This window comes from Oncorhynchus gorbuscha, linkage group LG14 (assembly GCF_021184085.1).
Source record: "Oncorhynchus gorbuscha isolate QuinsamMale2020 ecotype Even-year linkage group LG14, OgorEven_v1.0, whole genome shotgun sequence".
Classification (NCBI taxonomy): Eukaryota; Metazoa; Chordata; class Actinopteri; order Salmoniformes; family Salmonidae; genus Oncorhynchus; species Oncorhynchus gorbuscha.
This window is the reverse complement of record NC_060186.1, coordinates 12,240,995-12,257,477: the sequence shown is the minus strand read 5'-3', so window position 1 is coordinate 12,257,477 and position 16,483 is coordinate 12,240,995. Positions and strand designations below refer to the sequence as shown.

Below are 16,483 nucleotides of genomic sequence, written 5' to 3'. Positions count from 1 at the left end.
AGGGTTGGGATGTGGTATTGGAGACAAGTGAGAGTGGAGTTGCTGTGTGAGAGAGAGAGAATGATGGGATGGGCTGAGGGAAGCTGAGGGTTGGGATGTGGTATTGGAGACAAGTGAGAGTGGAGTTGCTGTGTGAGAGAGAGAGAATGATGGGATGGGCTGAGGGAAGCTGAGGGTTGGGATGTGGTATTGGAGACAAGTGAGAGTGGAGTTGCTGTGTGAGAGAGAGAATGATGGTCAAAAGATAAAGGGGGAAAAAAGTCTAAATAAAACATTAAAGTACATTTGAATGACACTAAGTGTTTTTACAACTATTGCCGGTTTGCCTGAGGCTGATGCCGTGCAGGTGTTTGTACACATGCATATACACACACTCTCATTCAATAAAACACAAACAAGAACACACACATACATGTAATAGTGCCAGACATGCACACAAACATATAAAGTAGACATTGCTGTCATGATTTCAGTTGTCCTTGATGTCCTTTGTTTTAAATGTATTATTGTGTTTTATTTATTTGCTTTGTTGTTTGCTGTTTTCTTCTGTCTTTGTCTTTCTTCTCTTTAGTTCATTCTCTTGGATGTTGGTGCATTGGGGGGTTCTTGGAGGTGGGGAATGGAATTCATTTCATTTTCTATTTTCTTCCGGGGGGGGGGGGACTGTGGGGGGGATCTTGGAGGGTTTCGGTTTCACAAGATTGTGATCATGAAAAAGGAAACTATGACGTATTTTATATCACTATCATGCACACGCACCCTCACACATAAGGATGGATCTCTGGCTGATACTGTACATGTTTGATAGTGTCTTGATGCTGTATTGTTTGTCCTTCATGCTCTAATACTTTAACGTTACCCCTTCCTTGTGTTATTTGTAATAAATAATTCATTTTAAAAAATATATATAAAAATAAATACATTTTAAAAATTGTCAATAAATGTTGCACCCTCAGAGAGTCAATAGTCTCGTTGCCAATTCTGGAGGCCTAGAAGTCTGCGTTCAATCCCATGATTTAGGGAGGGCAGAGTGACCGATATTATGGGGGGTTTGTTGGTGTCAAGTAGTGGCCCAATCAGTTCTTTAAAAGCCATCTTCAGCTGAGCTGAGCTGCCCAGTGGACCAGTAGCCCAGTAGGAATGAACAGCCGGAGCAGCCTTAAGACGAGGCGGTCATGTTTTGGTAACTAAACAGCGTAGGGAGTGGGAGACACACAGAGGGCCTGAGGCTCTCTGACTACAGTACAGTAACACAGCTGATGAGGAAGCCTGTTTCAGGGGGAGAGTACACACAGGCAGGTCACATGGTGCCAACACCATGCTGCAGGCCCTGTGGCTGTCTGTGTGCGCGTGCCCTCCCTCTCTCTCTCCTACTCACTTACTCACTCACTCACTGACCCACGAGTAGGGTGTTGTTGTGGGGACTCCTTCAGCTGGTGAAGAGAGCAGAGGTCCACTTGTAACAGAGATTTAGAAAAAAAAAAATCACAGGGATGAATGAATAAAAGAAGATGTGCTTTTGCATCGGGAGTTGAAATATTGTTTTTAAGGAGCACAGCAGAGGAATATCTACAGTCTGTTTTTGCAGTCTAAGCTAACTAACCAATGACCCAAAGCTCATATTTGCATACTGAGTAAGGTGGGATTCCTACAGGTGCAAGAGTGCTGTCAGAGTCAGAAAGTGAGAGCCACGGCCGTCTCTGCTCTGGGCAGCCATTCAGTCCATGTTGTTTGGACGGCCATGACAGAGACACCACAGAGAGAGAGGCTCCAGCAGGACCTGAGCCCACTGCCAGCTGGGTTTGTTGTGCTACCAGCTGAGCGGCCGTCCAAAGGCCCTCTCCCTCTCTCACTAGTCACCACATTCTCGGGTGAACGTGCCCACCACGTGCTGCCCTACAAAGGCAGCGGCGGCTTAACCATGCCGTTAAAGTCAGTGTCTTCTTGCCAGCTGGCGCTGCTTTGCATGGGTTCCAAGCGGGCATGAGCTGCCGACACAAAGGGAGCTAATGGCTGCCCACTGCCCACCACTGCTCCATGCCCCCCCCCACACCACACACACACACACACCTCTGTTCTGGACCACAACACAACGGACGGAGGGATGGATGGAAAGAGGGATGTTGTTGCATTGTTATGCACAACGCGGATAGGATATGACCTCGAGGCGTGGAGGGGGACAGAGGATGTCACTCCGATCAGCCAGACGTGACGTGACAGGGAACAGAGGAGCCGTGACCCTGACAGAGAAATGGAGAGAGAGAAAGAGAGCAAGAGAGAGAGAGAGAGAGAAAGAGAGAGAGAGAGAGAGAAAGTGGGACTATAGGGAGGAGGGATGGGAGGGGCCTAACTGAAGCCTGCTGCTACAGACCTCTCTGTTAGTAGAGAGAGAGATACCGGTGTGGCTCCACCACAAGCTACTGAATGAGGCTACTTCCATTTCTGAAGAAAGTCTCTACATCTCTCCTCATCTCACCACCCTCTCTACACACACAAACACAAACTCACTCGGCAGCTATCTCTCGTCCTCTTTAAGATCTACCCTAATAATTATGTCTACCAGCTTACTTAATTCCCTGCACTGCCTTGTAGTACTGAAAAAAATCAATGGTTCAAAGTGCTTTGAAAAATACTACAAACATAACCAAGCACTGTCAAAATGATGCAACATATGACAGTCTACTACAAATATACATTGAGTGGACAAAACATTAAGGACACATTCCTAATATTGAGTTGCACCCCCTTTGCCCTCAGAACAGCCTCAATTCATCGGGGCATGGACTCTACAAGCTGTCGAAAGTGTTCCACAGGGGTGCTGGGCCACAGTTGTGTCAGGTTGGCTGGAGGCCTTTGAATGGTGGACCATTAATGATACACACGGGAAACTGTTGAGCGTGAAGAAAATCCCCAGCGTTGCAGTTCTTGACACAAACCGGTGTGCCTGGCACCTACTACTATACCCAGTTCAAAAGGCACTTGAATCTTTTGTCTTTTGCCCATTTACCCAAGGCAGATATACACAATCCATTTCTCAATTGTCTCAAGGCTTAAAAATCATTCTTTAACCTGTCTGCTCCCCTTCATCTACACTGATTGAAGTGGATTTAACAGGTGACATCAATAAGGGATCATAGCCTTCACCTGGATACAGCAGGTCATTCATGGGAAAAGCAGGTGTTCTTAATGTTTTGTACACTGTTTTATAAAAATCCGTTATCCCGTTCCTTGTCCAACAGGCTCTCTCTCTCTGTACAAGGAGTATGTACATGTCATCCATTAAAATGGGAGACAGGAGACACCTTTTCTCCTGGGTAAGTACCTCCCCACAATGACAGAGGTCCAACAAACTGCCTCATAAAGCATTAGTGTGATGTTGATATTTCGCACAGGCTTATAGAAATGCTGCCACCACATTAATTGATGGAAGCATTTGTGCATGATGGGGGTAACATCAGGGGAGGGATCCAGATTGCATCTCATTTAAAATGGTGCCTAGGAGCGCCACAGACTGGTACGTCAACATCGCTGTCATTAGACAGTGACAAGCCGTACATCATTATCCGAGGTGTTTTTACTAGCAGAGGAAACGTCTGTCAGAAAACGTGGGATAATGGCAGAGCCATTTCATTTTCCGTCCCCAGACGTGTTCATCCGGGAATGAAGCGGCATAAATTGACTGCCATGACGGGAAGGATGCTCTCAATGCTACGACCACTTGCCAGATGTACGCACTCTGACCATGGATTTCAATATGTGAGTTGGAGTTTGAAGTAGAGGTTGCAGCTATAAAAACGTGTCCTGTGGAGCGCTGTGGCTATGTGAATATTTACCCGACTTGTCTTCTCATCAATCAGGGCGATGCATACTGACAACTGAACGGTGTTTCCAAACAGAGCACGACAAACCCTCAGTCTTTCACAAGGAGATGTGTGTTTTGGTCCAGTGTCACTCTGTTTCCTTCCTCCAGCCAGCCTCTCTACTGTACGGTATGCCGGTGTTATAATAGCAGCTGAAGAGGGTGAGAAACTCCCTAAGGCAAAATATACAGTTGGAGCAAGAATCCAAATAAACCTGAGTTCAAACAAGGTCACATGAACGTATGAATCATAACAGATACAGAGTCACTGAGGCTAAAGATGGAACAAAGAAGCCACAGACTCACAGGCGATATACTGAACATACATCTACTGTGTAACCCTACGGCCATGCCTGTAACCCTACGGCCGGGCCTGTAACCCTACGGCCGGGCCTGTAACCCTTATATCAATTCTAATAAAATACATTTAAAACGTTCCAAGAGCAGAGCAAGAGGCAAGAGCAGATCATAAAAAAACTAGTATTATGTGATTTCAGACACATTATTATGGTATTATAAGACCCAACAACCCCTTTTAAGTTAGTGTTTGCCTGGTGATCAAATCACAGCCAGTACAGTCTGTGTGCTTTGTTTGTCTCTAAAACCATGTGGATTTACAGTCGGTATCGGCCAGCACCGCCTGTGAACAAAGTCCTCTTTTCTTCCAGTGAAACCTCAAGAGAAGTCGGGGGAACTTGTGACTACAATTACTGACACACTTTCTGCCAGCGAGATAATCTTTACTTTAATAGGAATTATTAAGCAAGCCATTATTTGCTCATATCGCTGGGAAACGAACAACCAATGAACACACTAGACCCAAAATGTCAGCGCAATTCCATTCCATTTCACTGCTTCTCACTGTATTCCAAGTGTTGTTTTTATTGCCATGGGACGACTATGGATGAATGCATTTACATTACAGTTCTTTAGCAGACGCTCTTATCCAGAGCGACTTACAGGAGCAATTAGGGTTAAGTGCCTTGCTCAAGGGCACAGACAGATTTTTCACCTAGTCGGCTCGGGGATTCGAACCAGCGGCCTATCAGTTACTGGCCCAACGCTCTTAGCAGCTAGGCTAACTGCCGCCCTTGAAACTAATTTTGTGTAGCAGCTCACCTTCAATGAGATGAGTATTGCAAAAGATTATATATAAATATGAATGTCACAACCAAAGGGTTTGACATTTGTTCTTTATCTTAATCTTCAACCAAACAGAGAACATGCAACCTGCTCACTTTGAAATGTTGATGGGTCTTTATTTTGACATCATGAAAGGAAGATAAATAACAAAAAAATGTTTTTATTGGTGATGGTCTTTTTGATTTCACCTATGTTCTTAATTACATTATTAACTGGGTGGTTCGAGTCCTGAATGCTGATTGGTTGACAGCCGTAGTATATCAGACCGTATACCACAGGTATGACAAAACATGTATATTTACTGCTCTAATTACATTGGTAACCAGTTTATAATAGCAATAAGGCACCTTGGGGGTTTGTTGTATATGACCAATATACCACGGCTAAGGGTTGTATCCAGGCACTCTGCTTTGCATCGTGCATAAGAACAGCCCATATTGGCCATGTACCACACCCTCCCCAGGCTTTATTGCTTAAATATAGAAATTGGCCTATACTGTATGGTACGTGCAATGAATATACAACCTTTCTCATCTCTGAAGTGGCCTTGATGGACCCCCCACACCCCCACACTCCTAGTTGTAACCTAGCTGTATCACATGGTCCAGAACATTGTGCTCCACACACATGGAAGGAATTGGCTCCTATGCGGTATAATTCCTGTGGCAGAGCGGAGCTAAGAAAATATGCACAGTTGTGTTCTATCAATGTCTATGCGTTTTACCTCAGAATAGAATTGGACCATACAGTATGGGCATTGAACACACAACCACTGTCATCTCCAATAGCCATGAAGGACCTTCATGTTACTGTATGCTTAACATACATTAAGAAGGAAGAGGTATGTTACCTGTGGCAGGGCGGAGCTGAGCTGGCGCTGCAGTGAGTCCCGGTCGTAGATAACGTCCTCCAGGTGCTGCTGGGACATCCCCAGGCTCTCCTGGGTCTCCCTCAGCGTGTCCAACAGGCGGTCTCTCTCATCCAGCATGTTGACCATCAGCTGCTCAAAGTGGGAGTCTGGGTCCGAGGTACTGCTCTGGGAGCCCCGCTGAGCCGTGTCCTCGCTGATGGTGGGCATCACCTCGCACATCATCACGCCCTGGGTGGGGGAAAGGGGGTCAAAGGTTAGCCAGGTCAGAGGGTGATGCTCAGTGGTTGTTCTTGGTGTGGTAGGGCAAGGTTAAGGGAGTTTTATTGCAATGTTGTTACAGGAAAACCTCTTGGATCTTACAACAGTCTAATGATCAAGCCATAAACCTGTACATAAAACTGATGTTTTACGTGATGATTAGGTGATTAATTCTGTGTTTCAGTCATAAAAAATACAAAGATCTCGACCAGAAATAGAGATGATGTAGTCCTACACTTTCAGAGCTGCAGCACCGTGAGCCGCCATCTCATCGAGAGGCAGCATGAACCCTGTGTTTCCTGTGTTTACAAACCCTTGATTGGTGTCACCTTCCATCAGACTCAAAGACACCAGGGACATGACGTGAGGGATGACAGAGGAGAGTGTCTCCACTGTAGGGGGCCAGACGGCTTAGAGAGCTCTGGTCCTCAGTGACCTCCTGCTTAGTGCAGGGAGATTCTCCTGGCAATGACGTGTGTGTGTGTGTGTGTGTGTGTGTGTGTGTGTGTGTGTGTGTGTGTGTGTGTGTGTGTGTGTGTGTGTGTGTGTGTGTGTGTGTGTGTGTGTGTGTGTGTGTGTGTGTGTGTGTGTGTGTGTGTGTGTGTGTGTGTGTGTGTGTGTGTGTGTCTCTCTCTCCAGTGTTTCAAGGCTGTGTCGACGTCTTGGGAGGCTGGCCGTTCGTTCTGCCCTAGTTTTAACACTCATACTATTTCATGGGCCAGCCTGTGTCTGGTTGCATAATGCAGCAGATCTATACTATTGTGAATATCTGAAGCTATATCATTCCTAGGAGGTTTTGGCTGATCTTTGCCTTCCACCTCCACCGGTCTGTACCTTGCCAGCTGTGTCCACAACCTCACAGAAGCAGATGTTGACCTATGACAACGCAGCTCTTTAACCATCCCCATTACTCACCACATTAATACACGCATGGAACAACCCTACATATCTAAAACATGCATTGACACTGTCCTCTTGTCCAACATTCCATCACTTCAGCAGAGACGTGAACCACAGACACTACAAATGTGAAGTCACAGAGACACAGACCAAAAGACAGACCCATGGTCAGTCCCCTCGCCATCAATGGGTAGCCAATATAATGGCAAGTCTGTCTCCCAGCAGCCTCTCCTGGCAGGAGTCTGGGGTCTCAGCGCAGGCCCCGGCACACAGCCAGCCTCCCACCGCCTCCCGTTCAGACACCATCCGTTACCATTTAAACCTGAGAGACCAGACTAGACTAGAGAGCTGGTGTCTGTGATGATCATGCGGTCCAGCTGTATAGTAAAACTCTACTGTCCCAAACACGGGTTGTGTACAGCGGAGGACCTAACTACAGATGCTCATAGGGTTCATGTCTTTAAACAGGAAGAGAAGAAACAATTGTAGCAATCATGAGTGTCGCACACTGTTACCACACAATAATAACTCGTAATTTAATGACACCAATTAGACTTGATTACAGCTCATTCAGTCTTAGTGTCTCAGCAACACAGAAACAGGTCCCCATCTCAACCTCAAAGAAAACACAAAAATTCCACCAATGGATTTTCCCATTTCTCTAACTATGTTAAAGCAGATTTCGGTTGGCTCCTTGGTAAACTGAATTTCCCCCATAATGCCAGGGTGCCACTGCATATTGTCGCTACGCAATAGCACGCTTATATAAGCTGTGAATTTTACCAAGTACAGTGGCAGGCGGGCGGGCAGGGGAGCAGGGAGGCAGGCGGGCGGGCAGGGGAGCAGGGAAGCATGGGGGCAGGGAGGCAGGCGGGCGGGCAGGGGAGCAGGCAAGCATGGGGGCAGGGAGGCAAGCTGGCGGGCAGGGGGCAGGCAAGCAGGGGGCAGGGAAGCAGGCAAGCATGGGGGCAGGGAGGCAGGCGGGCGGGCAGGGGAGCAGGAAAACATGGGGGCAGGGAGGCAGGCGGGCGGGCAGGGGAGCAGGCAAGCATGGGGGCAGGGAGGCAGGCGGGCGGGCAGGGGAGCAGGCAAGCATGGGGGCAGGGAGGCAGGCGGGCGGGCAGGGGAGCAGGAAAGCATGGGGGCAGGGAGGCAGGCGGGCGGGCAGGGGAGCAGGAAAGCATGGGGGCAGGGAGGCAGGCGGGCGGGCAGGGGAGCAGGCAAGCAGGGGAGCAGGGAGGCAGGCGGGCGGGCAGGGGAGCAGGCAAGCAGGGGAGCAGGGAGGCAGGCGGGCGGGCAGGGGAGCAGGCAAGCATGGGGGCAGGGAGGCAGGCGGGCGGGCAGGGGAGCAGGCAAGCATGGGGGCAGGGAGGCAGGCGGGCGGGCAGGGGAGCAGGCAAGCATGGGGGCAGGGAGGCAAGCTGGCGGGCAGGGGGCAGGCAAGCAGGGGGCAGGGAAGCAGGCAAGCATGGGTGCAGGGAGGCAGGCGGGCGGGCAGGGGAGCAGGAAAGCATGGGGGCAGGGAGGCAGACGGGCGGGCAGGGGAGCAGGCAAGCATGGGGGCAGGGAGGCAGGCGGGCGGGCAGGGGAGCAGGGAAGCATGGGGGCAGGGAGGCAGGCGGGCGGGCAGGGGAGCAGGAAAGCATGGGGGCAGGGAGGCAGCCTGGCGGGCAGGGGAGCAGGCAAGCATGGGGGCAGGGAGGCAGGCGGGCGGGCAGGGGAGCAGGCAAGCATGGGGGCAGGGAGGCAAGCTGGCGGGCAGGGGGCAGGCAAGCAGGGGGCAGGGAAGCAGGCAAGCATGGGGGCAGGGAGGCAGGCGGGCGGGCAGGGGAGCAGGAAAGCATGGGGGCAGGGAGGCAGACGGGGGCGGGCAGGGGAGCAGGAAAGCATGGGGGCAGGGAGGCAGGCGGGCGGGCAGGGGAGCAGGCAAGCATGGGGGCAGGGAGGCAGGCGGGCGGGCAGGGGAGCAGGCAGGCATGGGGGCAGGGAGGCAGGCGGACGGGCAGGGGGCAGGCAAGCAGGGGGGCAGGGAAGCAGGCAAGCATGGGGGCAGGGAGGCAGGCGGGCGGGCAGGGGAGCAGGAAAGCATGGGGGCAGGGAGGCAGACGGGCGGGCAGGGGAGCAGGAAAGCATGGGGGCAGGGAGGCAGGCGGGCGGGCAGGGGAGCAGGCAAGCATGGGGGCAGGGAGGCAGGCGGGCGGGCAGGGGAGCAGGCAGGCATGGGGGCAGGGAGGCAGGCGGACGGGCAGGGGGCAGGCAAGCAGGGGGGCAGGGAAGCAGGCAAGCATGGGGGCAGGGAGGCAGGCGGGCGGGCAGGGGAGCAGGCAGGCATGGGGGCAGGGAGGCAGGCGGACGGGCAGGGGGCAGGCAAGCAGGGGGGCAGGGAGGCAAGCTGGCGGGCAGGGGGGCAGGCAAGCAGGGGGCAGGGAAGCAGGCAAGCATGGGGGCAGGGAGGCAGGCGGGCGGGCAGGGGAGCAGGGAAAGAGGTTTGAGTTAGTGTGTGTTGGCTTATGAACTCCCCCATGGCTTCTTAAACTAACATAGAACACACAGTGAACATTGTTTAGTGTCTCAGGCAGTTTGTGTGGTGGACTGCTTCTTATTGCCATGCACCGTAGTGTGAACGTGATGCAGTGGTTTAAAATACACCCAGGACAGAGCTAACAGCTCATTAGCTTTCATGTCAACGTCTCTGGGGCATAATCACACGAAACAGACAGAAATGTGTGTAATGCTGTGTGTAGCATAGTGATACAATCAGAGGCCTACAACCTAGTCTGACCATTTACTGTATATTACACTATCGTGGGCCAGTTATTAGGCTGTTATCAATATGTTGTCAATAAAAACAACTCTATAGCCAATTCAATCCTTTATTTTGACCTTTATGTCAGAATAACCACACGCAATAACGAGAGAAACCAGAACAAATGGATGTGGAGTCTATAAATGCAGTACAGAAATCGAGGCAGGTTAAGCTGATAGAAAGTATATCAAAGAAAATAAGACCAGCGCGACCGCTTCGGCGCCCAATTCTAACTACCCCATAAAACCACTAAAACGCAAGGACAAGGATGAAATGGAATGATATCAAATCAGAGAGAGGGGATGAGACGCTCAATAGAACACATTCTGCACCACAGAGGCGGCAGGGAGGTGGGAGGAACGTGTACTGGCAGGATCAATGGGTCTTGCTCCCTGTGCCATATGCCAATTAATGAATTATTCAGAGGGATTGGAGGGCTGGGTTCCCTTCCCAATCAGTGAATGATAGAGGCCTCGAGTGAGCGAAAGTCAGTTTAAGCATGGGCAGCGCCATTGAGGGATTCCACCATTTTAAAGAGATCAAAGTAGCCAACTGGGTGGGGATTCTTATGGGTTGTAGCCTCAACGTCGCAGCCCATGCTGTCACAGACGCCATAATGCCTCCAGATATAAAAAGGAGTCCTCTATCTATCTCTATGGGCGCCTCACACCCAATAGTCAAAGCCTCCTGAAACCTTGTGTTGACAGCAGCCATAACACATAGCTCCTCATGAGATTATACTGTATCAACAACTGTAGGATTCTACATTCTCTTTATGGAGGAGTAAGATTGGAACCGTCCTTGGGAGTATCACTGTACTGTATATTAATTGCCATTATGTATCTGAGAAATGTTCTTAGATATTTAATTTAATATTTACTGACTATGGAGGTCAGAAAGCACATAGAAAATCTTCACAACTGAAAAGTCATGAGAAATATTACAGCGCAGCAGGTGGCTAAACATGCACATTGGAACTGGGACCGAGGCACTTACAAATGTTCGACCCAATGGTCCTGCACTAACCACTCCACAAATCAGCAAGTTCCCTCTAACTTCCTGAATGTCTTGACTTAATCTAATTAATGGGAACAATTCACTGTGTAGATATTATATAAGGAGCTACACAACAGCAGCACAAGGGCCTGGTCCAGAGTGATACAACAGGCACATGGGAAGATGTGTAGAGAGGGATGAAAGAAATCAAACGAAGGCTACACATCAGGGTGAAATCACATCAGAGACACTTATCAGTAATATTATAATGCTCTAATTTCAATTATTTGGTTCTGACAATCGTCAAAAATAACATACAGGTAGATATCTTATACAGGTTATTATCTTATTAACAGGTTATGACACATGTTTTTTTTTAAATATGTCAATAATTTGACTATGTCAGTAATTTCCTATGTACCACCAGTCCTCCGTAACTACGTTATAGAGGGCATGCTTAACACCACATGTTGATGAGTCACATTAAACGCCACAGCTACAAAACTGCAACACATTTCTAAGGTGTGAAATATTAGCGGAGTCCAGATCAATTGCTTCCATTCTTCACCACTTGACAAAAAGGTGGAGAGCTATTGTGTGACTTACATCCGCACAACATGCACTCGAACCAGGGGTTCCCATTTTGATGCGACCGCATGTTGATATCCAAACATTCGCGACCCCACCATGTAGAAGAGATGTAAATCAAAGGCCAATGTTTACTTTTTTAACTGAGGTGATGACAGTCTATTACAAATCAGTCTGACTGTACTTTTGACAGTATTTCAATCTGAAGGAAGTCTGGTTTGAAGTGACAAATGCATCAGAAAGGTTGTTGTGTATTTGATGAGCTTGTACCTTTTATAAGGGCACAAGGCGAGACCCAGATGCAGACACGGAAGGCAGATGGTTTGAGTCTTTGATATTTGTTGAATCCAAAAAGGGGGAGGCAAGAGAATGGTCGTGGACAGGCAAAAGGTCAAAACGAGTTCAGAGTCCAGGAGGTAGAGTGTGGCTGGCAGGCTTGAGGTCAGAGCAGGCAGAATGGTCAGGCAGGCAAGTTCAGAGTCCAGAAAACAGGCAAGGGTCAAAACCGGGAGGACTAGTAAAAGAGAATAGAAAATGGCAGGAGCACGGGGAAAACACGCTGGTTGACATGGAACATACAAGACAAACTGGCACAGCGAGCCAGGAAACACAGGGTTATATACATCAGGGATAACAAGCAACACCGGGAGGGGGTGGAGACAATTAAAAGGACAGGTGAAACTGATCAGGATGTGACACCTTTCCTCTGTATAGTGTTTTATGTATTTTTGTGACATTTTGTACAATGTTCCCTCCAATGTTTTGGCTACTGAGAATATTTGAGGTATTGTGAAGGAGAACTTCAACGTTGTGAGAATGTTGTGCAACTTCCAGCGCGTGTTTACAGTGAACACTGATGCTGTATCCATACAGTTTTAGACATTAGCCAACAGGCTATTGTGGCTATTTGAGCATCATGTAGGCCTACCAACAAAACCAATGGAGTGAATCTCACAACATTTTCACATGGAAATAGCTTTAGATTTCTATTATATAGCCTACAGTAGGCTATATGTGGTGTTCAATGCAGCCCTACATTACATGGGACTTTTAAAAACGTTTTTACATTATGGTATTGAAATTATTATTTATTTTTACTTGGTCTCTAACACCATGGGCCAAATAGCTACCTGTAAATTGTATTGTATTGTATGATGCAAGAAACCACTTGACAAAATAAAAAAATGAATTATTATTACCATACAGAGAATTAGAAAATGTAGGCTTCCCTCTGCCTATTGGCTTATTTGCATATTCAAGCCTGTCTCAAATGACAACACTGCCCCTTTAATTAAGACCTAAACTTTTCAAAGACAGCTTGAAATGTAGCCTACACGTTTTGTGCTTTTGTAGGAAGCAGTAACTCGCCATTGCTGACCTATACTTATCTATAACTGGGATAATAACTCGCTAACTAGCAAAGAATATCAGCAAATGTGCACAGGCGATTGAAAGACCTCCTTTGCTCTGGCTCTGCCTCCAACAAAATCACAGACTCAATCTTGCTCTGTCTGCCGATATATATATATATATATATATATATATATATATATATATATATATATATATATATATATATATATATATATATATATAAATGTTTTATTTGTACTTTTATTTATTAACTAGGCAAGTCAGTTAAGAAAAAAATCTTATTGACAATGACCGCGTACCCGGCCAAATGGGGCCAATTGTGCGCCGCCGAGGTGCCTTATCACTATTATAAACTGGCTACCAAGTAATTAGAGCAGTGCTATACGGTCTGATTTACCAGGGCTGTCAGCCAATCAGCATTCAGGGCACGAACCCCCCAGTTATAATGTTGATTTGACCACAGAAAAAAATGTGATGTATATAGTCCAAACTGGGGCAAACTCAGTGAAGTTCAATCTCTTGTGTCTCTCCACGGTCAGACATTTCTTCTGCGCAGCAGTCCTGGGTGAAGTGTGCGCAGCTTAGATGGTACATTGGTGCAGACTAAAGGCAAATCTACTTTTAAATAATGTCCATGTTTGATTTCTTGGCATGTGCCCAATGTGCAGCAGTGGAATGCTTTGGTGATCTTAAGTGTATCGGAAAAACTATTAACTCACACTCACTTTGGCACTTTGGCACCTGTAGCACTTGGACAGGTGGAAACAGATGACACAGCAGTTTTGTGAATGGGAGGAGACAGAGAATTCCCATTCATATGACAGCCTATACCCGCAAATACACTTCAGACAACAATACTGTTGGCTGCCAAAAAAACAGCTATTCAACCCCTTCCAATGCAATCACTGCAACAGAACCCAAGTCTCTTGAGAAGCAGGTTCACAGAACATTAGCATGGTTGATGATGGAAGATCCCTCACATTTAAACAATACTCAATCCACTGCAAGTCTAGGACCTCTCCATGTGTTTAATGAGTCCGAAATTCACAAGGCAAGGAGTGCCTTGGTTTCCTGACATGAAATCAATTTCATCTGACCAAGCCACTGAGCTCACTACATTGTGGGTGTAATATAACCCAATGTAGATACAAATGTAGGGCAAAGGACCTGTGAGTGGCTGATTCATTGAGTAAAGCCTCATGTCTCCCCCCCACCCCACTGACTCTCACAACTAGTGAATGGGCTGCCGACTGGGGCGGGGTGGGGATGAGAAGGGGGTGTTGAGTGTCGAGTTTCACCCAGCACGCTGTCATTAAGGAGCAGGAGGGAGTGGGCAGAGGAGGGTTTACGTGTGTGTGTGTGTGTGTGTGTGTGTGTGTGTGTGTGTGTGTGTGTGTGTGTGTGTGTGTGTGTGTGTGTGTGTGTGTGTGTGTGTGTGTGTGTGTGTGTGTGTGTGTGTGTGTGTGTGTGTGTGTGTGTGTGTGTAAACCAGCGTTGCCTGAGCACGGCCTCACCTATACCCCAACCCCCTTCAGCGGGGTTATGCAAACAATCAATCGATTGCGATGAATAAGAACACAGATAGAACTGGGCCAAAAAGACAATAAAGGCGAGATCTGATTTACTGCCGGTCACCAGGGTCAGTCTGACACCATTTCAATGGCAAAACCGAGCATTTTATGCTACCTTTACTTTGGTGTCTGGCAATCATGTAAATTGGGCAATAAAAAAAGCCATTAAATCATGATTTTATAGGCATAAAGGCCGCTCTCTCTCTCTCTCTCTCTGCCTGCTACTACAGATAGCCCTCTGCATGATCCCATGTAGCAATAAGCGCTGTTCTCTCACCAGACATATTAAGCACAGTGTATTGGCATGAAGGAGGTACATCAGAGGGAAATCAACTCAGTTGTATACTCATTAAGGTGACATGATTATCTTACTATAATCACTGGTCTACGTTAGACGTGCACATGGATCCAGCAGGACGGGCACCCAGAGGAGCATCAGAGAACATGAGCCGAGCATCTGTAATAATGGTATGGCTTGTACATGTGGTTGCATCTGTCATTTTCTACATTGACATCGCAGTGACAAAGAGCATCATGATATAACATAATTGAATGAGATGTTAATGTGTTATAATTACTGAGTCAAACGCATATAAGTGATTTAATTAGGTATTCATCCATCTATGTATGCATGTATGCATGTATGCATGTATGTGTATGTATGTATGTATGTATGTATGTATGTATGTATGTATGTATGTATGTATGTATGTATATAGTGTGTAGCAGAAGGAGCCTGAATGCTCAATCTTCACTCATTCCTCAGATGTGAATAGTATTCACTGCTAATGTAGAGGAGGGGCACATATTCTACTCATGACAGCCCAGTGTTCTATTCCTCAGAAACACATGACATGCGCCGGAAAAGTCAGCTAATCTCATTTTTGCACAGTAACATTGTTTTCCATGCTCTTTAATGATAATTGTGGAGAATCCTTGGCCATTTCTAAGTGCATTACATCATGCATGCTTCTCCATCCCGCCCCCTTTAACTATCTCTCGCTACACTCTGACAGTGTCCGGATTTTCTGTAGCTCTCCACTATACTATAGGCATTGGTTACATGCTATGGCATATGTAGGCTATGAGCACGTCCGTTCATATTTACTAGGCTACTCCAGCATTTTACACATCATTAAGGAAGTTGAGGATGAGAGGTTGCCTATTTCTAAATCACCTTGAGCGCGCTCTCTGTGCAAAGCAGCAGGTCGTGGGGTGTAATCCTAATCTCGACAGGCAAATGATAAAACAATCAATAACATTCTATTCGCCGAGAACAGTTTCCATACTTACGTTTTTTTCCTTTAGGCTACTGTACGTAGGCTCCTTCAATGGTTACGACAACTGCGGTCTCTGCGAGCTAACGAAATCGCACAGCTGGGACCATTAGCGGCCAATCCAGTCCTAGGATCAAGCTTCAATGGCAAAACGCAGCGACAAGAAATCTTCGATGAAAGGTGCGGCTGCATAAACCGCTGGCATTTTCAATTAACTTGAAATTGCCCTGTTCCGTGGTGACATTTGGTTCTCCAGATATACCCATTGGTAATAATATGGCACGTTACAAATTCCTGATGCGAGAAGAAGAGTCGGTAAAGACCATTGTTTCAGCTGGCGGAGGGGAGGTGTGCTGTATCTTAAAGTTGCAGTTGTTCAATTCTCTGCTCACCAGAATATGGTCACGATACATGGAATTTGTGATATAATTGATATTTTCTTTTTCATGGGTGAAAAATTTGACACAAGTTGTATTTAAAAGTAGAATAGCCTCATGCGTAATGGCCAGCCTAATGCTGTGCATTCTAATGCTAAATTACATTTGGAAGTGTCAGGAATTTGCAACATGACTGTATGATATGGAATCCATATTGTGTTAACATTACATATATAAATATCCCTTTTAAAAATACAGTCATCATATTGTCACAGCCTAATGTTATGTCATTTAACAGGTATTTTTATCAGTCCAGTTAGCCTATTGAAAACACACATCACAGTTTTACAATCGGATCGATGCATTCACAAAAAAAATATTCCCTCCACTTCCCGGTGTTCTCACCTTGCCCTTTCACAGAGATGGTTTCTGCCACGTTTCTGGAATAAATGGTGTAGTAATC

General features: G+C 47.2%; 2 protein-coding genes across 2 annotated transcripts in view; both read right to left on the bottom strand.

The window, feature by feature from the left end:
• LOC123994452 (liprin-alpha-2-like) overlaps window positions 1-15,912 on the bottom strand; it is a 268,132-nt gene extending 252,220 nt beyond the window's left edge. The window contains 2 exon segments of the mRNA XM_046297053.1: window positions 5,853-6,101; window positions 15,660-15,912. Of these exon segments, the coding sequence (XP_046153009.1) occupies window positions 5,853-6,095 (243 nt within the window). The 5' untranslated portion in view covers window positions 6,096-6,101; window positions 15,660-15,912.
• Window positions 6,363-9,555, bottom strand: LOC123995881 (vegetative cell wall protein gp1-like). Its single transcript, XM_046299557.1, has 2 exons — window positions 7,815-9,555; window positions 6,363-6,523 (listed from the first exon to the last, which is right to left on the bottom strand). Exons 1-2 carry the CDS (start codon window positions 9,553-9,555, stop codon window positions 6,363-6,365), a joined length of 1,902 nt encoding a protein of 633 aa, XP_046155513.1.
• Window positions 15,913-16,483: the final 571 nt, after the last annotated feature.